Source organism: Centropristis striata, chromosome 14 (genome assembly GCF_030273125.1).
Source record: "Centropristis striata isolate RG_2023a ecotype Rhode Island chromosome 14, C.striata_1.0, whole genome shotgun sequence".
In the NCBI taxonomy this organism is placed as follows: domain Eukaryota; kingdom Metazoa; phylum Chordata; class Actinopteri; order Perciformes; family Serranidae; genus Centropristis; species Centropristis striata.
This window is the reverse complement of record NC_081530.1, coordinates 10,489,044-10,514,681: the sequence shown is the minus strand read 5'-3', so window position 1 is coordinate 10,514,681 and position 25,638 is coordinate 10,489,044. Positions and strand designations below refer to the sequence as shown.

General features: G+C 39.0%; 1 protein-coding gene across 1 annotated transcript; it reads right to left on the bottom strand.

Moving 5' to 3' along the window:
* Positions 1-1,797: 1,797 nt before the first annotated feature.
* On the bottom strand, positions 1,798-4,982 carry LOC131984701 (stathmin-like). Its single transcript, XM_059349620.1, has 5 exons — positions 4,866-4,982; positions 3,244-3,287; positions 2,965-3,137; positions 2,685-2,876; positions 1,798-2,598 (listed from the first exon to the last, which is right to left on the bottom strand). The coding sequence occupies exons 2-5, from the start codon at positions 3,257-3,259 to the stop codon at positions 2,539-2,541; spliced, it is 441 nt and encodes a 146-aa protein (XP_059205603.1). The 5' UTR covers positions 3,260-3,287; positions 4,866-4,982; the 3' UTR covers positions 1,798-2,538.
* Positions 4,983-25,638: the final 20,656 nt, after the last annotated feature.

The following is a 25,638-nucleotide window of genomic DNA, read 5'->3' as shown; positions in this document are numbered from 1 at the left end:
GCAACTTTTTTCTCGAAATATTACCTGAAGTTACCAAATATAGTTCTTTGCCTGATAAAGGGTTAAGGATTTTAATTACCTTTATAGTTATTCTCTTCAGTGCAGTTGCCAATCAGAGGAGCACCTCTCATTAGTTAATTTTATTAAAATAGGTTTGTGAGTTTTTCTTTATCCAAATGAAGGATTTAGAGGTAAAGGGGTCTGATGGTGTACAGATTGTATGGTCCTCTGAGACAGACGCGTTCTATGAAATTGAAGAGAATCATTAAATCTATGAATTGCAGTAAAAAATTTTGCCAAACTTTTACTTCAAGTCAAATAGCCCCAACAAAGTATTGAGTCATATAGATGGACATACTTTTCAGAGGAAACATTTCCATACTAAACATATGTTTTTTAATTGGTCTTTTGGAATATTAAAATGTTTCAGAGACACTGAATTTTAGGTCTTCATTAAATGTAAGCTATAATCATTATAATTAGAATAAATTAAATAAATGAAGACATGAAATGTTTCATTCTGTGTGTTATGGATGTACATAATGTGTTATTCCACTTTTTGAATTGAATTACTGAGAAAAATAAACTTTTCTATGATATTCTAATTTATTGAGATGCACCTGTATATGTATGATATCCAAATATGGCGTCACAAAACAATGTAATGGTTTTTCAAAATGCTGATTTGATCAGTACTTTAACCAAGCCATCAGCAGAGGGAGACACAGACTGCAGTTTTTTTACTAAGCTGGTCCACAGAAGGGATGAGGTGTGTATTGATGTCACATCTACAGTATATTACTTAACTTGGAGGAGATGTCACTTTATAAATGTTGGATTTAAGTCACAAGCATCAAGTATTCATTGACTGCATGTGTGATGTGATGATGAGCCACGTTTCTACATGGCTGTTACAATCAGGATATACACTGAAGTCTTTCCACCTGTCCTCCAGCAGGGAGCACTATACGTAGTCATGGTTACATAACACTACTGGACTGTAGCTGAGTGAAAGTTATCTTCAGTATTTTACAAGATGTCCACATCCAGTCTTTTGGTTCATGTAACCAAGGTTATTATAGTTAACGAAAACTAACGAAATCTAGAATTGAAAAAACATTTGTCAACTGAAATAAAAATAAGAGTTTTTAAAAAAAAAAAACTGGAACTGTATTGTATGGTTACAAAACTAACTAAAATTATAGTGAAAATGTCCATTTTCATCTTTTTTCATACATAAACCTTTTGATATGAAATCCATTTCATCCATCTGGTTTTATGACAGCTTATGTAACAGTTCCCCTCCCAGTTAAAGTCCCCATGAAATGAAAAAAAGAATTCTCACCTGTATCACAACAAATCCTAGAAAGAAAAAGGAGACAAACCAAAACTAAACTTGAAACTAAGTTACCTCAAACACCTGAAGCAAATGTTCATTTTATGTCTGTCCAAAAACAAAAGCTAGAAGTGAAAAAACATTTAACTGAAAAAAAAAAAAAAAAAAAGTTAAAGACAACAAACCTTATTTTGTGGTTACAAAACGAAAGTCCTTATTTTTCATCTTTGTAAACCTTTTTGGTTGATATGAAATCTATGTCATCCATTTTTTTCAGTTTTATGACTTAGTGAACTTATTGGGGCTGAGATGGATAAGACAAAGGAAATAAACATTTGTGACCTTATTGAATCTCGCACCCAACAAATACCCCATTACAAAAAAAATCCCAAACTATTATAACCTTGGTTATAACTGACGGCCATGTAGTGCAAGAAATAATTTCAACAGCAAGCAGAACAGTGCGTTTACATGTTTTATTTGTTTTAGTACAACAGTTCAAGTCAACTAGCCACTGTATCTATTGAGATGCCAAAGTGTATTGCTCGGTTGCACTCCATGTGTAGACCCCTTTCCTGTGATTTTCAAGATGTCATCCATTTTCATGTCTGGCATTTAATTCACAGCTATACAGCAAGAAGTTATGTGCTTTGAAGACAACCCCAATATTTTTACAAAAGCAAAGAATCAGCAGTGGCACAAAACATGATCTGCAGGAGCAAACTAGCAGATGCTGGGTAGCAAGCCGCACAAAACACCTGCATGTATAACAGCCGACGCCTTGATCAAACCATGTGCTACTTTTTTTTTTTTTTTTAATATACAGTAAGTGCCGAGAACAGTTGTGGTTCACAGGGACGGTTTTCAAAACTCACTATGAAATAGGCAGGGATTAAAGACCTATGCATAGAAACATGCTTCCTCAAAAAGGGTAAGTACACACTGCTAATTTTCAAAAAGGGTAGAAGCTGCACTGACAAGCTACATATCGAATGGAATAGACTCAACAAGTGGGGGAAATGATCCACATGTAAAACCAGCGCAAGTACACTTATAGCAGGAGAATTGAAAAATTCACAAAGTGGAACTTGGATTTATTTCAAAAAGGTGGGTAGTGAATACAACAAAAATACTGGCCAAACAAAAAATAAATCAATCTTTGGATACGTAAAAAACCCTATACAATCCCCCGTTTGCAGCTTTCAGTCTTCAGTGCCGTCTTTGGTTTCCTTGTTCTTTCGCACTTCTTCCAACTTCTTGTCCTGTTAAAGGAGAAGAGGAAAATATAAGGCTCGAGCTCCAACATCTTGGTGAAAAGAGTAGTTCATCCATTGAACAGAACACTGACCTTCTCCTTGAATTTCTCATTCATCGCTGCCATAAGTGCTGTGCGGTTCTCTTTGTTGGCCTCCATCTTCTGATTGAGCTTCTCCTCTGCCATCTTACTGAAGTTGTTGTTCTCCTCCATCGCTTTCTGAAGCACTTCCTTTTCATGCTCGCGCTTCTCAGCTAAGTGCTTCAGAACCTCGGCTTCATGGTTCTGAAAAAGGTTGGTAGAGAAAAGAAAAATGTTAGCTCCAGCCCATCAAAAAACTTTTTCTAGGACACTAAAATGACTATAATTTTACCTTGCGTCTCTCCTCGGCAGCATCCAGCTTCCTCTGAATTTCCTCCAGCGAGACGTCCTTCTTATTGGGAGGAGACACAGGGAAAACACCCTTGGCATCTGGGGCGGGAGCACCCAGGATGACCTCAAAGGCCTGGCCAGAGGCCCGCTTGTCGAGCTCCTTGACCTGGATATCTGAAGGCATAAAAAAAAAAAAAAAAGTAAAAAAAACAATGCATTCAAGCACAATGACCACATTGTTGAGGAATAATTTAAACTCAAATCTCATGATGTAATTCACCTTCAGGGGTTGACATCTTTAGAGTGCGCTGCAGGTCAATTAACCTGAAGGGGAGACATAAGAAAAAAAAAAAAAAGGTCAGATTGTATCCACTTTCTCTGATAAATTTATATTTGCAGATGGCTCAAATCAGTGACCTCTAGTGGATGTTTTATACAATTTCCAACCCAACCACCTTCATCTCAATAAGCCAAGCTAAAAAAAACAGTGGTGACATCAAGTGGCCGTCTTCAGTACTGCATGCAACCACCGCCCATCAAGACACACAAAACGGCTCTGACTCTGCACACACACAGCATTGTTTATTTTCAAATAGTGGCTGCAACGACATTCTGATGAATCTGTGAGTGATCCAACCGCTTCAGACAAAAAAAAAAAAGGGGAAAAAAAGGGAGGAGTTATCAGGAGCCTTCCTACCGCTGCGTTAATTGTTAATGAACGACATGAGTGACATTTTGTTGAAACAAAAGGCTGTGATCAGATCAGGGTGGGTACGGCTGGTAGTGCCAGGTGCAGACAGGCCTGGGGTCGGCCTGCTAAGACAGCCAATATGCACCATCTGAGGTGAGATTAGTGAGCAATGAGCATATCCAGAGGGAAATGATCCATCAGGGCGCACCTGTTCCTATCACCATGTGTTGGAGCCGCAGCAGGGGGGGGACACAAGTACCGCAACAGCGAAATAAACACGCATGGAGAGCTTCATTAGTGATCAAATGTAATGGCAGGAATATAGTTTGAAATCTCAATATCGACTTGCATTTAAAATATTGTTTAAGTAATGACAACAGCTGTCATGTGAGTTAATGAGACAATTGAAATCAAATGGGGTTGTTCGGTGAAAAGACCCCTCCCCTAATTGTTCACAAAGGCTTCAAACTAGCCAAATGTAACATTTGTATGATGATTTCAATAGAATGCCCAAAATACAGCAAAAGCATTGTGCCCTAATTAAAAATCAGGCTTGTTGCCCACATCTTGCCACAGTAAATCGGCACCATGGTTACATTTTAGATTTCAGGACCATGCTGACTAACAATGTGCTCCCTGAAAAAAGCTAATATCGTTTTCATTTGGATTCACATTTCAGTGATCTGGTTTGAGGTTTCATTAGGCATCAAACAAAGGCGCTTTTGACGAGCAGCTGCAAACAAAGACGAGCAGAAGGCACGTTGTTTTCAAAAAAAAATGTCGAAAAAGAAAGCTTCGCTCACACGCTGGTGCTGTTCAAGGGTGGAGAAGCGTCGATAAAAATCGGACTGCTACCCACAATTTGAGAGACATAAAAGAAAGTCCTCCAAGTCCTCCCCCGTCTGTGTCTCTGTCGGTGCCAACTGTGCCAGTGTCTCCCTCCATACAAAAGGCTAACCAGCCGCCAGCAGCCCACATGAGGGGAACCGACAACCGCCGTTTGTCTGCTTTTCTTTTCGTCCCACAAATAAAAAAAAATGCCTCACGAGTTCGAAACCAACCTGTCTGTCATGTTAGATATGTCACAAATGCAACACAGCAAAAAAAATGAAGTGAAGGAAAATTTAACAAAAAATACAAACTCCATCCAGATATTTAACTCGCATCTCTCTCTTTTAAAATGTACAAATTAGACAGTATTTGTTACTTACAGACGGATAAAATAGTCCCTGTGTAGCTGTTGGTGGTGATGAGATGCTGCCTGTCACGCCCTCCTTCACGAGCTCTGGAAGCTGTACTCCTCTCTCAGTGTCCGCGAGCCCTCTGCTGCTAGAGAGAACCAGGCTCGCGCATAAATGGACCAAACCGAGTCATCATTGGTTGGTTCCTCTCCGAGGGGCTTCTGGGAAATGTAGTTTGTACTGTATTTACGTTTAAACAATGACTTTGAACTATTCAACCAGTCAAAATGGATTAACAGTGCTTATTATTACAGCGGAGAGCGATCTGGGCGAGGCAGCAATCCATTGTTATGTATTGGAAAGCAGTTTATAGAGTAAACAAAAACCTGCAATTGTTTGTGAAATTGTCTCTCTTACAGGGATTTTAGTAGGGCGGATTGCTCTAATGTGGGACATTTTTTGCTTTTCAGACTTCTGTAGAATATCACGAAGGCAACACATTAAATCCACATTCAATACCTTTTTGAAGCCCTCAGGGGGTGTCCTAATCAAATCAAAAGAGAAAATGCAGATAACACATTCATAAAAGAAATTATATAGATATCAGTCCTCTTAGTGCCAAACTGTCAGAGAAAATGTGCAGCTTCCTAATGTGGGACAATCATTTGCCTATTGTGGGACACTGGAAAGACTATGTTAAAAGGTCTAAACCATGGTTCATCTTCAAAAACTTCCTTAATAAGTAATTCTGTAGGTTATTTTTATGTTTAGTCATTTTATCATTTGCAATGTTGTTTCTGTTAGAAAAACAGATTTAATAATCTTAATTTAAGAAATCTTGTCAAGTGAAATTATCTGTCCATGCAGCAAGATCATTTCCCTCAGATTTAGTGTTTTTATTTTTTTAGACATTTTTATTATTATTTTTATTATTTTTTATTATTATTTTTTTAGATTTCAGGGTAAATGGACATGACCTCATGAAAAGACAGATATAGACACATATTTCATAATGAAGGAAAACAGTCCTACACAAAGGAGCTTCTATGCCATAAATAAACTAAATCTGGACTGACCGTTTAACCCTAAAAAGGGCCCCAAAGACATCCCAACTTCCAAACTAGAAAGCTTCCAAATATAGACGCCTAAAATCATATCTCCTACATTGCATCCACCCAGTCTTTAAATCTTTTTTCCAACTCCTTAAAATAATTCTGGAAACTGAATCATCGTTGCCATGATAACTAAAAGACATATTTAGATATATTAATATATTGGTATTTGAGCTCAATCCCTGGATTAAAAATTTGTTGGTTTTAGATGTTGGAGCAGTTAGAGAAAAGAGAAATATTCTTCACCGTGGAGCTATTTCATATAGACTATTAGAATTTTTTTTTAATTATTAAAGAACATTCTATATCGTGATAGATATCATTATCAAGATATGAAATTACCTTTATCGGGATAGAAGATTTCAGCCATATCGCCTAGCCCTACCCTTGACACAGACCAAGCATCTAGCATGGTCTTTGATCCCTACAATGGCTGGGCAATATGCACCAAAAGTCATATCCCGATATATTTAGGCTGAATATCGATATACGATATATATCCTGATATTTTTATTGCTAAGTGAAAGCAAATGTTCAGTCAAACTCAAAGCCAAATATGACATGTCACAAGTAGTTTTATTGAAACCGTTTATTTAAGTGAACATAAATATTTTATAACAACAGGGGTTACTTTTTAAAAAAATCAAAGCTCCATAAAGTGCACATTTAAATAAAAAAAATATCTTAAATAAAAGCCGCAGCTTGCCTGGAGCAAGGATCACAGTGCAAATTTCAACTATGATTTGGTCTAATTCCATATCACATTTAAAAATATATCAATATATCTTTTATATTGATATATCTTTTATATCGATATATCACCCAGCCCAATCCCTACCAATCCTGACCATGAGAAAATATAGCAAGAATAAGCACATAGATATGACGAGAAGTGCAAACAGCAAAGAATTGTCTTCCAGTGATCTATCGGGAGCAGTCTGCTGCAGCCCACTGCTCCTTTTCTGCTGATACATGCCAATGACATCAGCACACACAGCCTTTACTGTGTAAGTTAACAAAGCTGAAATAGCAATAATAAGTGATGCATGATTTAATGGCTATACTGCTGCATTTGTGGGACCGGCATGCTGGGCAAGACAGTGCTTGAAGGGAAGTTTTACAAGGCATTTCACCTTGACTGCTGATAGTGAGAAGGTTGCATTTGCAAGATGTCAAGAGGTTTAAAGGACCACATAACATATTAAATGCTTCCATCATGAAAACAGCCTGGTATTATCAAATGGTGTATGACTAACTTGTCATTTTGCAGTTTCTTACCAGACATGTTTTACTTTATGTGTCTGATCTCATGCCACTTAATCTCTCTTCCTACTCATATTGTGCAGAGAAGTGCCCCAGAAGTCAGGTGATGGAGTATAAATAGTGAGATTGTCGGATGGATGGATCGATGGATGGATGGATGAGTGGGTGGATGGATGGGTGGATGGATGGATGGATGGATGGATGGATGGATGGATGGATGGATGGATGGATGGATGGATGGATGGATGGATGGATGGGTGGATGGATGGATGGATGGATGGATGGATGGATTGATAGCCTGTGCACCAGAGCCAAGAAAACAAACATAAAGTTGTATAAAAAAGACGATGGAGACGTAGTGTTGATTGATTTTATTGCTCAAAATGAATTAATAAGAAGAGAGTAGATTTTCCTTATTAAATAACATAAAACATACATTTTCAAACTGATTATGTGCAGACACATAATGCAACCACCTGCTGACCCTTGAGGTCAAAGCAATTGCCCCTGTCAGGATGCAGATCCCAAACCTCAGATACCAGCCATTCTTCAGTGTCCCATTAGCCAATCCTTTAGTCTCTGCATTACCCCACCCGCCCCTCCACCTTGTGGTCAACCTCCTGCTGTCCTGTCGCCTTAGTCAGAACACAATAGTCCTGTTTTGGGTTTTCTCCTTAATGAGGCCCAAGAGATGGGACTCACACCCACTAAAACAGCAGACAGGGCCGTGAGGAGTGATAAACCTTTTTGTTGCACTGGCCCACAGGAAACAGCAGTGCATGTCACTGTACAGCAGTTTCCTTCTTCCTTTTATTTTATTTATGTTCAGATCCAATCTCGTAATAAAACAGTGAGTTTTAGTGATATCTGAGAATCTTTGTGGCTCCTGCTCTAAAATGTCATATAGCTCTCTAATAAAAGTGCCAGGCATTATGTAAATGGCTACGCTTGGACTGAATTCAAACTATTTGATTCGGGACTATTTTTAACTCACCATTATTCTGATGACAGGAGGAGCAGATCAGCGTTTGTTCCGTCACAGTGCTGAAAATATTTGTAACCACAGGGCCTACAGTTAGATCTATTTTTACTGTTGCCATGTCAATGTCAATTCATGTTGTGATTTAGGCCACCGATTTATATTTTAGTTGAAGGCACTTTCAGTGGGATGTTTCAGTGCAGGGAGAGAGATGGGTCCAGGCTGCACACTGGAGGCACGATAACATCCTCTCCTCCGTCAGGTCAGTGAAGGCAGCACTGGCTGGACAGATCAGATGGTCACAGACAGCCTCATTCAGTCTCACACTTACAGCAGCAGAGTCACCAACAGGGCTGCATGGCTTCACAGTCTGAGAGCAAACATCATTTACTCACATCAGCACTCACACATGATGCTTCATTCCCCATAGGTCACTGGTACAAATCCCCAAGGTCTGGGCTGGAGAGCTGAAAGAATATCACACTGTCACAGATAAGAGGCAAGGTGCCTTTGAGCGCAGACGCTGCTGTTAATGCAGTTGTTACTGCAGAGCCTGCAGTGGTCAACAAAGTGAGAGACAAGAATTCTTTGTTCTTGCAGGCTGCCTAAAATTCATGTTTAAGGACTCCCATACATGATTACATATATCATTAGAAATAAAATGTGTTTTTTGTAATTATGTGTTTGTTTTTGTTAGTTTTTTTTGTGTTTTTATGTGTGTTTTGTAATTTTTTGTTTGTTTTTGGGTGTTTTTGGTGTTTTTATGTGGGGTTTTTTGTATTTGTGTGGATTTTGTGGTTTTTATGTGTTTTTTTCTTTTGTGTGTTATTTGTATTTTTATTTTTTTTGCTCTTTTGTGTGTTTTTTATGTGTTTTTTGTGGGGGATTTTTGTTCAAAATGTTGATCCAGTAAGTCAAAATTAAAAAAATTATAACTGGGTCATATAGGTGAGGTTGTGCTGAAAAACAATTCCAACATGGCACGGTGAACATTTTTTAAGCGGAATATACAGACAGAATGAAAAAGAGTCAAAAACTGACACAATAGCCCCAAACTCCAAAGGGTTCAACTGCAGCTGCAGCCACTATGAGCAACCACAGACTCAATCTGCCGAGAACTCGCCCAGAACACTGAAGGACATTGTGTTTTGTAATGTTCCATAAAAGCAAAGGTAAAAGTAAGAAATAATTAGGAATAATTGTGATTTGATTTCTTGAGTATGTTCCCAGATTTGTTCGTCTAGTCTGTCTGACTTTGTTTGTGCCAGTCTAATGCCACAGCAATGGCTCAGAGCTATCAGTAGCCTATCTTTGTTGTGCATTGATAAATCCATGGTGCTGTCCATGGTGCTGAAGTAGCAGATGGATTTCATCCTTTGCTAAGCCCCGCCCCTTTTTGTGAACTGCTGTTGCAAGCATGGACCCCGCACAAACTGCACTCCCTGAACACATATTATCACATTCTGGGGAAAAGGAAATAGAGAAAAGCAGACAGTGTGGTCTACAACATGCCTCTGAAAGACTATCGATAGAAACTATAGACATCCACAATGTAAGACTGGCTCAGCAGCGAAAAGATAGAAAAACATAAAGATAGAAGCTTAATTCTACCAATCACAGTGTCAAAGTGAACCACATCACCTGGAGATTAAGACCGAAGATGTTCACGTTTTGTTGTACAACATAAAACATGTTATTAAATTCCCCAATTTGTGAATTTTAAAGTTTTTAAATGTCCTTAAAAAGGTGCTTGCTAACAAATGGCTAAATGAGACTACAGTGGTTGTCGGGATTCTGTCACTAGTCCTCCTCACAGCCTCTAGTCAAGTTTTTTAGAGCTCTTGCAAATTTTTAAGATTAAAATTAAGATTAATTACTTTAATAATCCCACAATGGGGAAATTTAACCTCTGCATTTAACTCATCCTTTTTTACACACTAGTGAACACAGCATACAAGGAGCCAAGGTTATTATCGTTAACGAAAACTAACAAAATAAAGAAAACTAGAATTGAAAAAACATTTACGTTAACTGAAATAAAAATAAAAACAAGAGTATTTAAAAATAAAAAAAAAACAATAACTAACTGAAACTGTATTGTGTGGTTACAAAACTAACTAAAACACAACCAAACCAACCACTACACACGAACCAAAATTCACGAATCATAAACACCCGGAAGAGCTAATAACCTTATTGGTGCTAAGATGGATAAACCAAATAAAATAAAGGCTAAATTTACTATGACCTCTTTGAATCTTGCACCCCACACATAGCCCATTACAAAAAAACTAAAACTAACACTAAAACTAATAAAAACTAAACTAAAACTAACAAACTCACTCTAAACTAAACTAAAACTAACTGAATTCGAAAACAAAAATTCACAACGAAATTAAAACTAAAACGAATAAAAAAATCCAAAACTATTATCACCTTGCAAGGAGCAATGGGCAGCACATTTCTGCAGCCGGGGAGCTGTCTAGGGGAGTTGGGTTGCCCTGCTCAAGGGCATTTCAGTCCTTGACCTGTCAGTCCTGGGATTCGAACCGACGACTCTCAACAATTTTGTAGGCTACGGATTCATTGGCTTGTCAAAACCGCTGGTTAGCTTGTCAGAGACCGTCTAAAACAAAACGGCTGTGATGTAGAAGTCATGTAACTGTGGTGTAGTTCGCTATAGCATTTAGCATTAGCTTTTTACTTTCCTCAGCTGCATTAAGGCTTCAACCATTATAAAAGTGGTGATTTTTGTGACGATTATCCTGCTGAACAAGCATCAGAAATGTGTGTTTGCCACAGAACTTATTTCCTGCAATACAAAAATCCCATAGTCGAAATCTCAATAGACCTCCGTGGTGATGCTACTTCCGGGTTGAACGTCATTTAGTTTGCTCTCTAATAGAACAGCAGCTGCAGGGACACTTCACTAACTGAGTTAGTATATGCTGAGAAAAATGCAAGGGGATTTTCTGTGAATCAACACCATCCAACACCATCCAACCCAACATACTCAAAAACAAGCTCACAGAGATGGGAGTGGATCTTTCCTTCATCTCCTGGATCACAGATTACCTGACAGGAAGACCACAGTATGTCAGGTTGGAGAACTGTGTTTCTGGGACATTAATGAGCAGCACAGGAGCTCCACAAGGCACTGTTCTGGCTCCATTCCTGTTCACACTGTACACAGCGGACTTCAAATACAACTCTGAGTCCTGCCAAATCCAGAAGTACTCAGCCAACACTGCTATTGTGGTGTATATCAGGAATGGACAGGAATCTGAATATAGGGATCTGATAAAAGCCTTCAGTGACTGGAGTCACAAGAACTATCTCCTATTGAACACCTCAAAGACTAAGGAGATGATCAGAGATTTCCGCAGGTTGAAGCCTCCTCTTCAGCCAGTGAATACCTGTGGGGTGGACATGGAGGTGGTGCCAAGTTCTAAGTATCTAGGTGTATACCTGGATAATAAGTTGGACTGGTCCCTAAACACTGACGCTCTCTACAAAAAGGGGCAGAGCCGCCTCTTTTTTTTAAGGAAGCTCAGATCTCTTGACATCTGTAGTAAGATGCTGCAGATGTTTTATCAGTCTGTGGTGGTAGTGTGTTGTTTTATGCTGCAGTCTGCTGGGGAGGCAGCATCACACACAGAGATGCAAGGCGGTTGGACAGACTGGTCTAAAGAGCTGGCTGTGTGGTTGGAGCCAGGTTGGACACACTGGAGGAGGTGGTGGAGACATGCACTGTCAAGATGTTCGAGGCCATCCTGAAATACCCAGATCATCCGCTACACAAAACCTTTATGGACCAAAAAAACAGCAGTGGACGGCTCCTCTCTCTCCATTGCAGGATGAAGAGAGATCCTTCTCTCCTACAGCCATCAGGCTGTCTCATTCTAACAGAGATTCTACCAGACTAAATGAATTTCCCTTTGGGGAAAAATAGAGTAATTTTGATATGATTTGATTTGATCAGTGTGGATTGACATATATAATAGAAATAAAATTGATTTGATTTGTGAGACAATTGTCTGACAAGGGGTTTATGATATGTCTTACTGGGACAAAAGCACACTAACTACTAATATCCAAAATATTCACATCATAGACTATTCCTGAAACCATTGCCCATAAAATCGTAAAATTGCAATAACCAGAAGCAGTCAGTGATATAGTAGGTTTTGACCTAGTCTTGTTCACCTATCAGTAGCAGCCTGTAGTGTCCTGTGAGCTCAGTTCAGTGTGGCTGAGCTGCTCTGTCCAAGTGAAGAGGAGCAGATGGCGTCCACGGCCTGCCAGCATCAGTCTCCCCCTCTTTCTGGATCTGTGGTGCTTCACGGGACAAAGACGGGCGAATGAGAGTCAGAGGCAGAGAGCTGGGGAGGGCACAGGGGGGCTGTCTGTCTGTCAGCACAGTCCAGTGGCAGCACCAGCCAACATTTGCAGATGTGTGAGTGTGTGTGTGTGTGTGTGTGTGTGTGAAGAGGATTTGGGTCTTGGTGAAGTATCGACTGTGTCTGAGGGAACGAGGTTTTGTATGTGTGTGTGTTTGTGTCGCTGATTATCTTTTCATACATTCAACCTCGGGCTAAGATTGAAAAAGTCGGTGTTGGTATTCAGGTCATTGCTTTGAATTAGGAAATTTGCTTACTCATTTGCATTTTTCGATGAGTTTTCAACAACAAAACCCAAACTGCTTCTGTGCCTAAATTTTTCCAAAAGCAGCTGGGCAGAAATGATTCATGGTCCAATTAAATGATCAGGGAGTTAAATCTGCTTCTCGATAGGTTATTTTTCAAATATTAAGGTCCAGCTTGTATATACAAACAGTTTGAATTAGATTGATTCAAGCTGTTTCCTGAGGAGTTGTAAAAGTATTGGAAAACATTTTCTCGCTGATGCTGGATGCTGTCCGCTGAGCGGTCCGCAGGGTTAACCGCATGGCGATTTGTGATAAAAGAGAGGACAAGTGGTTGCATGATGGGAAACACGGGGGGTTATTATTAATCTATGCATCTCCTACTGGGCTGCCACTGTGTCACACACACACACCGGCAGCTGATCCGCAGGGAGCATTCCTCCTGAGATGGGCGGAGGAGTGGGACCCTCCTTTCAGAAGCACTCAGCCATGCTGGTGTGTGCTGCTGTGGCTGGAGCTGGAAGCCTGACCCATTTTCAGTCCACACAAACACGACACCCTCCCCGCACACACACACACACACACACACACACACACACACACACACACACACACACACACACAGCCCCATCCACAGAAACAGTGGGATCCAATAGTAAGCTGCTCCTTTATCAGTTGGTGCTGTTATTGTCCAGATAGGAAGCCTGGCAGGCATAATGTTTCTCTCTTTGGCATGCAGAAAGGAGACTGTAACATATGCACATACCGCACATAAGCATAGATTAAAAAAAAACAGTGACATTTGCTGTTTGTGATGAACACTGATAAGGTTCAGCTGAGATCCTCTGAGTAATGGAACTCACACAGAACACAAAAGCCCTTTCGTAAATATTGCATGCAAGATGATACAGTATGTCCTCTGTTACCATGACGCTAATTCTATAGGGCAGTCATGTTTAAGTGTAGTGATAATTTTTATGTAACTGTTTGTTACATAATCAACATCTCAGCTGCTCTCCTCTCTGGGAGGCTGCAGGCTGTCTAGAAGTGGTTTCAGCGTCCCCACCCCCACCCCTCCATTTGTTCTGCTTGTGTGTACTTTGTGTGTGTGTGTGTGAGTGTGCATAAGTGTGTGTATGTCCTCACATGCAGAACATATTGTTGTGTCGTTGAGTCAAAACAAAGGCGACAATTGTGACCTTTGTCGAAAGTGGATGGCAAAAGTCTTTGAAATTATGATATTGGGGAACACCAAATGGTATATGACGAACTTGTCTTGTCTTGACTTTGCTTTATGTGTCTGATCTCATGCCATTTACTCTCTTACTTACTCATATTGTTCAGAGAAGTGCCCCAGAAGTCAGCTGATGTAGTATAAATAGTGAGATTGTCAGTGCAAGAAGGTAGCTGGGATGGATGGATGGATGGATGGATGGATGGTGCGTGTATTGTTGTGTCGTTGACTCAAAACAAAGGCATCAATTGTGACCTTTGCTGAAAGTGGATGGCAAAAATCTTTGAAAATATAATATTGGGGAACACTGTGACTAGCCAAATAATATTGAACTATTCATCATTCGTATTCCTGATGTCACTTTCCAATTTCAAATTATTTAATCCAAAACAAAACCATTTGGAGGGCCAGTTGAGGTGGTTCAGGTATCTGATCAGGAAGTTTCCTGGGTGCCTCCCATTGGCACGTCCAAAGGACCCGAGGTAGAACCAGAACACAGTGGAGAGATTCTACATCTCATCTGGTATAAGAATGCCTTAAGGCTCCCCAGGAAGAGCTGGAAAACATCTTGGATATTTTTTCTTAGTCGGATGGATGGATGGATGGATGGATGGATGGATGGATGGATGGATGGATGGATAGACGGACGGACGGACGGATGGACGGACGGATGGACGGACAGATGGACGGACGGACGGATGGGGTAGGTTTCTTTTTTTCTTTTAGTATCTTAAACCAAGTGGAGAAAAGATTGTTAGTCAGAGTCAGAAGGAGCTCCAGACACTTCAAACTCACAAGTCCAAGTGAAAAGTGATGTATTTGATGTGCAGCTCTGCATTTAAACTCAAAATTAGCACTTACTTGCTGTGTGCCTCATTATACCCAATACTCGGTCACCCAGGGCCGGTTCTAGCCCATTGGCTGCCCTAGGCGATATTGAGATTTTGCGCCCCCCCCCCCCCGAACCACATCCATTCCATGTATTCATTCTGATATAGGTACACTATGTTATATGTATTATGCTGTACACTAATATTTGATACATGAACTACAAGCAAGGTAATGGTCTCAGAACATTTTTATTTTTAGAAACTTTGGACCTTTACCAACAACAACTGAATTGAAAATACGAATAAATAAATAAGAAAAAATATCATATTTTATATAATATAATATTACATTTTCATTCGAAATATGGGTTGGGGCATGTTCATTTAATTCAATGAGGGTTTTATGGCCCATGCATTTTAAAAAATGTTTCGTTAATCAATGTTGTTAAAACAAAGATGTATGCTTAAGGGCGCCACAAGGGGCGCCCCCTGCCAATTTGGCGCCCTAGGCAGCCGCCTTGGTGGCCTGTAGGAATAACCGGCCCTGCGGTCACCACTCTCTGATGTCACAGCTCCAGTTGCTTGTTGCATTTATGTCTGAGTAACAGCAGATAAGCCTGAGAGATTCTACATCTCATCTGGTATAAGAATGCCTTAAGGTTCCCCAGGAAGAGCTGGAAAACATCTTGGATATTTTTTCTTAGTCGGATGGATGGATGGATGGATGGATGGATGGATGGATGGATGGATGGATGGATGGATGGATGGATGGATGGATGGATGGATGGATGGATGGATGGATAACCTGTGCACCAGAGCCAAGAAAACAAACATAAAGTTGTATAAAAAAGACGATGGAGATATTGTTTGGATTGATTGTGTTGCTCAAAATATATGAATAAGAAGAGAGTAGATTTTCCTTATTAAATAACACACAATATACATTTTCATACTGATTATGTGCAGACACATAATGCAACCACCTGCTGACCCTTGAGGTCAAAGCAATTGCCCCTGTCAGGATGCAGATCCCAAACCTCAGATACCAGCCATTCTTCAGTGTCCCATTAGCCAATCCTTTAGTCTCTGCATTACCCCACCCGCCCCTCCACCTTGTGGTCAACCTCCTGCTGTCCTGTCACCTTATTCAGCACACAATAGTCCTGTTTTGGGTTTTCTCCTTAATGAGGCCCAAGAGATGGGACTCACACCCACTAAAACAGCAGACAGGGCCGTGAGGAGTGATAAACCTTTTTGTTGCACTGGCCCACGGGGAACAGTAGTGCATGTCACTGTACTGCAGTTTGTACAGTTCGTGAGAGAAAAACATCGAGCAGGAACAAAACATTGAGCGGTGGTTGATATTAGCTTTAAATGACTGTATTAATAATGCATGGCAGCAGCATGGAGGATAACGGCTGGGTTGCCTTTGTCTCATCAGCACTTTTTGACAGTAGACATTAAGATAACTATTGATTGTTTTCACTTATGAGTCATCAAATGTAATCCAATTTTTTGGTGAACATTTGAATGAAATGTACTCTCAGTTTCTAGTTAGTCCCATACAATAGTCCTGCTGTAAATTCTACCTCTACAAAGGTTATACTGTTCACTTTGTGCTCAAGAGAGGTAAATTAGTTAATTAATAAGATTTAGTCTACCTGTTTAATTACTCTCATGGTGTGTGTAACAGGATAGTTTAGACTGCCAGAAGTGGGGCTGTGTGAATAATAATAATAATAATAATAATAATACATTTTATTTGTAAAGCACTTTTCATAAAGAAATCTCAAAGTGCTACAGAAACCAGAAACAAAATAAACAAAAGACTAAAAGAAAAGATTAAGGTGCAGAGACAATAATAATAATTAAAAAAAAGGTACTTATTGCCATCAATAAGTACCTAATAAGATCAAGGCAGTGATAGACCAGCAACTAGATAGATAGAAAGATAGAAACTTTATTTATCCTGAGGGAAATTCAGATATCCTGTAGCTTATACAGAACATACTGTCCAGCCAACAGTACAGCAAAGCACACAAGAATATTCAAGTGGCATTAGTGACAATGTAAACAAGACAATATAAACTCTGAATTGGTCCCACATACTTCCATAGCTTATATAAGGACTGCAGTTCCTCCTGTGTAAATAAAGCAAAGTGTAAAGCAAAGCTAATAAAATACTCTACATGTAAAATGTAAATGTCAGTGAGCCCAGGTATTAGTATAGTCTCTGTACAGGCACAGTGCAGTACAATGTCACGTCAAGCAGCAAATTGTCATTTTTAAAGAGCTACTGCTTCATTCATACTTCTGCATTAATAGCATGCCAATCTTAAAATCTATCTGCTATCAGCATAATGATGATTCAGCGTCTGTGGTCAACGGCCAATGTTTCTGGTGTTTCCATATAACCAGTGAATATCCTGATAATGGATACACTGCAAAAAAGGTGTGTCTAAAAACAAGATAAAAACATTAAATCTGAGGGAAATGATCTTGCTGCATGAACAGATAATTTCACTTGACAAGATTTCTTAAATTAAGATTGTTAAATCTAGAAATAAGCATGTTGTACGCTTAAAATAAGAAATTGACTTTTAAAACAAACAAAAATATCTAACACTTGTTTCTTACCAAGATAAAAAAAAACTTTAGATGTAGAAGTGTTAGATATTTTTCTTGTTTTAAGAGTTCATTTCTTATTTTAAGTGTACAACATGCTTATTTTTAGACATTTTAATTTAAGAAATCTTGTCAGGTGAAATTATCTGTCCATGCAGCAAGATCATTTCCCTCAGATTTAGTGTTTGTATCTTTCTTTTTAGACACGCCTTTTTTGGTGTAGCCAGGCCAAGACTGCCTCTTCGGTGCACCAGTCATTGTTTACATTCTCAAGAGCAATTTGAGAAGGCAGAATGGAGTCGAGAGATGAAATCTATTATTAGATTGTTTCTCTGTAAATGAATGCAGATACATTTTTTTTTTAAAGCTAATGAAAAGCTAAATCATCATCAGGCGATGCCAGATGGGCTGAGATTGCATTTCAGCCAATACATTCCACCTCTTTTGCTCTCCAGATGGACTGTTTACCTGCATGCAGTGAAAGCCATCTCAAACGTGATTGGTCAATACTGTCCTACTGTCTAACTGCAGTAACTACGCAAGGGCTAAAACTGAGAAAAACTGCTTTAAAGTTTTTTAGTGTTTTTTAACTAGCCAGCCAAATGGGTTATAGGTACGTCAGTAATATGACACTTATTTCTACATGTATTGATGATGTAATATTTATGCTAAAAAATCATGATGATTTATTTGACCTTTGACCCCAAAAACGTAATTACTGCACTCTGGTTTTGCTGTTCTAATTGTAATGAGAAAACAGAGTGCAGTAACTACATTGTTGTTGTCTTCTTTCAGCTTTTATGTTTTTGTTTTCAGTGAATAAACATTATCAAATTGAGTTTGTTATAAGTGTATTTAAAAGTTTTTAACAACTCTAAAGATCTGCATATTATAGACTTAATATTTTAAAGTAACACTATATTTTAGTCTTAATTTAATTCTTACTCACTTTTTTTCTTCATCACTATCTAGATAATAATTTCCCTATCAAATAAACTTATAGTGTTTATTATTCTTGTCTTCACTATTCAACACAATGAAGAAATACAAGACTACATTGTATCACAGTCGAAGCAGAACACAGTAAGTTCACTTAATGTGGTCTGCTTTGGTTTTGAGTTGGATTTTGTAGTTACTGCAATTTTTTAAAATCATTATTTCTCTGAAATAAAGCAAAATTGAAATCTAAAACTTTGTCACAAGATAAAACAGACATCAAGGAGTTCATTTTTAGTTCTAACTCAATTTCTACGAAAAATGTAGTTACTGCAATTAGGCTTTGTAGAATACTACTCCGATAAGAAAGGGACTACAAATGGAAACCAAAATGCTTGAAATCTCATCCTGTTGGCTACATATTTTGCATGCATATGTAGATGTCTGTTTATAAAGATAATGCCTTGCAATGACTACGAATCCACACATTACAGTCTTTATGCTAAGCTAGGCTAATCACATCAGGCCTGGGCTTCGTACTTAACACAAACATTGATTCTTTCATCTAACATAAGAAAGTGAAACTAAAATGTCAAGTTTAGATCTGTGAAATAGGTTCATTAATCAAGACTTACAGTATTAAAACAACACAACACAGTAGTCTGGTCTACTTTTCATACTATTAATTTCTTTGTCTGTAACTGTACTGAAATGTAGATGTTGCTGAGACTTGTTTTATCTTTTCCATCATGTCACATTGAATAAACCTGTTTGTGTTTGCCAGGTTGAAGCCCTTTTTTGCCCAGCAATGCTGTTTTCTTTCTCATTTTAATATTACTTTTAAGCAGCATTTTTAAAAATTCAACTCAAGCCCTGAAACCACTTTGAGTTTCTTTTTGGATGACATTTCCTTGCTGTGAGTGAGACCCGAATAATCTTACTTGAAAATGGGACGCTATCTAGTCTAAAAGAAGGCGAAATGTAAGAGGTACTTCTTTGATGTCCTCCTCCATATTCATGCTTTAGATAAATATTTCATTTTGGTGTTACCCTGATGTTTTTCTGTAATGTACTGCAGCCGTCCCAGGTTCAGCCTATGGTGAAATTAGAGCCCTGCCCACATGGGAGAGCTTGTTTTCAGGACGGTGAAAGCAGTGTGAGCCCTGGAGCCTGCTCAAGGCCCGGTGGGGCGGGGTGATGGGTGGGGTGGGTCTGTGGTAAGGAGGAGGGTTCGGAGGATAAAAAGAAAGATGAGGCGATGGGTGCTATACACTGTAAAAATGTCTGTAGATTTTACGGTGAAAAACTGTTAAACCACAACAGTAAAAGACCATAAAATGATAAAAGGGTTAATTCACTAAATTCAGTTTCAGTATATATATATCAGTATATCAACCAAAACAGTATTTTTTTACAGTTTTGTTTTTTGAAAAATACATTTCTTCACTGTAAAATACACTGAAATATGTATTTAACCCTATGATGCACAACATATTGAAATCCCTTCTAATGCACAACATGGGTCAAAAATGACCCGCATTCATTTCCCATGTTATTTAATGCTTGCTGTGTGTTTCTGTGTTCTATCTTCTGATGTCAACATATTTTTTGATTGAATATTCCAAGTTTTCTTTAAATGTCTTGTTTTTGATAACAACAGATCATTATTTCCATTTTGCCTCTCATAAATCTCAGAAGTTTTTGTATTGTTACATAGCTAACTACTTGGCTAAGTAGCTTGCTAAGCTAACTACTTAGCCAAGGAGTTAGCTTAGCAAGCTACTTAGCCAATTACGAAGCCAAGAAGTTAGCTAAGTGGTTAGCTTAACAAGTTACTTGGCTAATTACTTAGCCAGGAAGTTAGCTAAGTATTTATCTTAACAAGCTACTTAGCATGTTGTGCATTAGAATAGTAGTGACACAAAAAAGGGATTTTATTCAAAAATTAATAAAGGAAAACCTAAAAATTAGGATGTATGATGATCAAAAACAAATTAATTGAGGAAAACTTGGAATACTGAATGGTGAAAATAATTTATTGCAAAGATATAGAACATGAAAACTCTGTCGGGTCACTTTGGACCCATGTTGTGCATCAAAGGGTTAATGTTATATATATACAAGCCATCACTGTAATTTTTGCATTTATCTTTTGTAAAAAATACTTTTTCTCACTGTTAAATGTACTAAACATCATATCTCTAACAAAAATATACTGTAATATTTCATGTTAAAATCTTTAATTTATTCAGTATTTTTATTCTATAAGTATTTGCAGTATTATATAAGTATTTTATTGTCAATATGTTTCTTTTGATGGAAAAAACTTTTATCTATACAGTAAAAAATGGAATAAAATTGCAATCTTAAAAGTGAAATCAACAGTGCCAATGTCTTTTTACCGTAATATTTTAAAAAGTTCTACCGTATTTACTACAGTAAAGTTCTGGCAACAACAGCTGCCATTTTTTTACCGTAAAAACAACAGGGTTTTTTTTTTTTTTTACAGTGTAGAGATAGGGAGCAACCAACCAGCCTGAGAAGTGATGCAGGGTGGGGGCATAGATGGGACTACTTGGTGCTGAATCAGGGCTCGTTACCGTCACAGGGCTCCTCTGGGACTGTGATGTCAGCCCCGGGACAGAGAGACGGGAGGTGAGGCAAACAAAAGGATGAGAAGGAAGAGAGGGAGATGGAGGTGGAGAGGGGAAACCACAGGGGGTTTGACAAAGGAGAGATGATCCACAGATGGCTGCTGAATGCTGCACGCACACATGTATTGTATTAGAGAGCTGCAAATCAGATTTTGGTCCCCCATAATGAAATTAGTTTCATTATAAGAACGATACTTGTCATTGGTTTCTTTTAAATGACACTGATTGGCTTAATGACATTTATTTACATGTACATGTTTCTGGTTGGCGAATGCTTTAGCCCTGTGAAGTGTCATGTTTAGATTAGGCCTGAGGTACATATGGAGGGGACTCTGTTTGTGTCCTGGTGACTGATAATCATAATCCCAATCTGAGCGATTAGTGTTATCCTGATATAATCGTAGCAACATCCACTCATACAAGCCAGATGTCTGCATGTGAGGCTCAGTATTATCTCAGACTGTCCGAGAGTTTTAGTCGCCCGTAGCTCTCAGCTCTTAGACACGACACTGATCTCTTTAGCCATGTTGTGAGATCCCATAAAGCTGTCGTTATGGGTGTTATGTCTATGTATGTATAACAGACAGGTCCTGAGGAAGGCTAATGCCATTATGGATTGTCCTGATCACCCTCTTCGGAATGAATTTGAGCTCTTGCCCTCAGGCCGTCATCTTAGGGCCCCTAGGTGGAGGACTAAAAGACTCCAGGTCTCGTTTATACCGACTGCCATTTATTTAACTAATAGAAATTAGCCCTCAAATTGCTCATCTTCACAAGTCTGCTTTTTGCACATCTGCACATTGCACTTCTCGCCTATACCAGGTATTAACTTTCCATTTAGGGGTATAAGCTCTGTAATGAACATGTGTCAGTGATTTTATATATGCGTATGGCGTTTCTTTGACTGTGACTTTCATTGGGTCTTATTCTATTATGGTTGTGTACCTTGTCTTGTATCCTTGTGTACCTTGTCTTGTGTGTCCTGCTGCAAAGTAATCTCCCTTCAAGGGACTAATAAAGTGATTCTGATTCTGTCTGGAACCGATGGAAGAAACAAGACGAAGTTATCTCAACAGATCACTGTAGTGAAAATGTCTTTCTCTGCTGCTGGTGAAGAATGAAATAGAAACTTCAAGGTTTTTATTTTCTTTGCAAAGAAAAGGTCAATCAACACACGAGCAGTCAAAGTGAAAAAAGACCCTGAATTAAGGGAAAACTGTGCAATTTATGCCTGGGGAACCCCCCTAGGGTATGGGTCACAGCCCTTTGCTCACCAGAGATAGGGCGTCGACACCCTCCCCCCCAGGGTGGCCTCCTGCAGTAATTACATTTAGTTACAAAATTAGGTCTACACATCACGATTTCAAACATGAAGAGGACCTTTCCTGGTGTAAAATCTCGTCGAGTTTATGGTCACAATCACTAGTTTCAAGTCTTTTTCAATACAGCGTGGTCTTCATTTTGTAAATTATGATACAATTTAGAGTAAAATGGATAATAACGTGAGTGACTGAGATACAACAGTGCACTGTGTGTTTTCTAGATGTTGAGGAAAAAATCAACACAGCATAGTTTCACGATCTTTTGCGCTGCAATATTATATCGATTGATAGCCACCAAGTATTTTTATTTTCGCCATTTTTCACATGAAACTAGAAGATCTAAGGAATCTATTTCTACCATCTACCATCTACCATTTAATGCAGCATTAAATCACACGAAAATGTTTAACACTGAAAACGTAACTAAACTTTTAGGGTTTCAGCGTATCCATGGTTTGCAGAAATGGAACGTTACAATACCAATTATTGATATTCTATCGATTGGGTTATTTTGTTTTATCAATCGTTACCAGGCTAATGTTGGCTAGCTATGGAGTTGTGAGAGAACAGATTGTATCCGGCTAACATTAGCTAACATCTGCCCTTCTCACAGACATGATATGGAAACACTTTAAGTGTCACACTGCGGTGAGGTGGTGTTTTATTTTGTGTTCTGGTCTTGTTATTTCCTGTTTTATTTTGAAATAGTAACTCTCCTCTTGTTTCAGGTCACTTGTCCTTCCCCGTGTGTCATCTGTCCGATTGTCTCCCCTAATTACCGTTTGTGTTCACCTGGTGCTCCCTTCCCTCCATGTGTTCCAATAGTCTGTGTTCACCTGGTGCTCCCTTCCCTCCATGTGTTCCAATAGTCTGTGTTCACCTGGTGCTCCCTTCCCTCCATGTGTTCCAATAGTCTGTGTTCACCTGGTGCTCCCTTCCCTCCATGTGTTCCAATAGTCTGTGTTCACCTGGTGCTCCCTTCCCTCCATGTGTTCCAATAGTCTGTGTTCACCTGGTGCTTCCTTCCCTCCATGTGTTCCAATAGTCTGTGTTCACCTGGTGCTCCCTTCCCTCCATGTGTTCCAATAGTCTGTGTTTCCCTTGTCTTGGTCCAGTGTGTTTGACCCTGTCACCATACCAGCCAGTTATCTTGTTCTCTGTGTTTTCCTTGCTGCATTTTTTAATAAAGAGATTTTAAGTTCACCTGCTCTGCATCTGAGTCCTGACTTGAGCTCGGCATGACATTAAGTTGTCCACTCTCTCCACTGAGGAGACTGTTAATATAAAGGGGGGTGCAGTTCCTTCCCTGCTTTTTCCCAAAGACCACAATCAAGATTAGGGTAATTTTACACATGGAAGTTAAACTTTTTGGCACCACGGAGCAACTTTCATAGGAATGAATGGGGCCCACCTCCAACACTATATCCAGTTCTGACATCAGTCATCAGAGTGCAGTGAGACTCTGCTGAGTAAAGCGCGATGTCATTTGAGTGGACGGTGCTCCAGCGTCGGGTCATGCAAAGTTTGTTAATTCTGTTGAGCACTTTAATGTCAAGTTGAAATCGCTCATGTCTAGTCTTGTCGTTCACTTCCTGTTTAATTTAGTTCTCACCTTTCCCCTCTCGTTTCAGGCTCTTGACTTCCTTCCATTGTGTGATTTTCCCTCCACTGTGATTGTCTCCCCGGTCCCTGATTCGTCTCACCTGAGTTCCCCTCCCTCATGTCTAAATAGTCCTTGTCTCCCTTTGTCTTGTGTCCCATGTGTTTTGCCATGCTCCAGGAATAACCAGGTTTTGTGTCCTTATACTGATGGTATTTTGTTGTATTTTTGTATCCTCCATGAGAGCGTCTTTTGTTTGATCTTTTCTAGTTAAACATTTTTGTTAACCATACTGCCGGCTTCTGAGTTTTGCTTCTGAGTCCCTGTCCCTGAGTCAAGTTCTTGACATCCAGTGTGGCCCAGGACAAACTCACATACACCCTGTTAAAAGAATGTGGTCGTTTGCGACTAAAACCTCATCTGAATGTGGTCTGAGCAATTAAGTCTCAATACACTTTCAATGCTTTTTGGGTGCATTCACACCTGTACAGGTGTCAGTAGACACACTCCATCAAAACTTCTTGTTGGATGGTCGAATAACTCACTCTTTACACTTTTCCAACTTTAAAGAACTAGCATAAAAATAAAAGTATTATGACTTAATTATTGAATCCTCACTGAAGGCAGATATGTGGGATGTTTTGTATATGCAGAAAGTTTTAAACATGAGGAGAAATCTAATGATCTATTAACGAGCAGGGGTTTATAAATGAATTAAAATTTACTCATTTATCATTGACAGGAACAGGTGCCACATACGCATTTAAAAAGGTTTCTTATGAAAGCAAAACACAAGAAGGAGAGGAGAGTAAACCATGCCTATATGAATGTTAACTCAGCAGGGATAACATTAAAGAGAAAAGCTGATTTACAGGAGAATAAATATTTTAAAGATACCTCTCTGCATTATATTTGGTTATATTATGGTGTTTGTAATTGACACACTGTATTTTGTACTTTTCTTTACATACATATAATTTCATTTCCACCATAGGTTGGTGCATAAAAGTGATATAAACAAGTTTGCCTTCTGATATGGTCGACGTTTACTCTTGTTCTTACTTTGGTAGATAACTAGTCAAACTGTAAGTAGGACATATTTCCAGTGCTGTCAGGAGTCATGCATAAATTCATGACAGAGATGTAGAGCTGGATGCATCTGCTCATCTCTATCCAGGAACTCCCATTGGACATGCTCGGTCATGTCTGGGACAAGCAGCAACCTCTTGGCCTGAGCAGTGAGGTCAATGCAGAAGTACCTCAAACCTGCATTCTTTCTAATGGCCAGCAGGAGGTGACACCCCCAGTTGCAGAAAGAAGTCCGATTGTATGTAAGTCAATAGGAAAATTAGTCTTTTCTCACTTGATTTAAAACTTCAGTAAACATTTTCATAATGAGTTTATGGTCACAAGCAATAGTTTCAAGCCTTTTTCAATACAGCATGTTTTTTTGTTGTAAATTATGGTATATTTTAGAGTAAAATGGATAATAAAGCGAGTGACTGAGATACAACAGTGCACTGTGTGTTTTCTAGATGTTGGGGGAAAAATTGACACAGCATAGTATCACAATCTTTTGCGTGGCAATATTATATTGATTCAT

Excerpts from the sequence above, each read along its gene's own strand:
- LOC131984701 (XM_059349620.1), bottom strand. Across the intron at positions 2,877-2,964 it reads CTGCCGAGGAGAGACGCAAG|AACCATGAAGCCGAGGTTCT; the intron begins GTAAAATTATAG and ends AACCTTTTTCAG. Across the intron at positions 2,599-2,684 it reads ATGAGAAATTCAAGGAGAAG|GACAAGAAGTTGGAAGAAGT; the intron begins GTCAGTGTTCTG and ends CTCCTTTAACAG.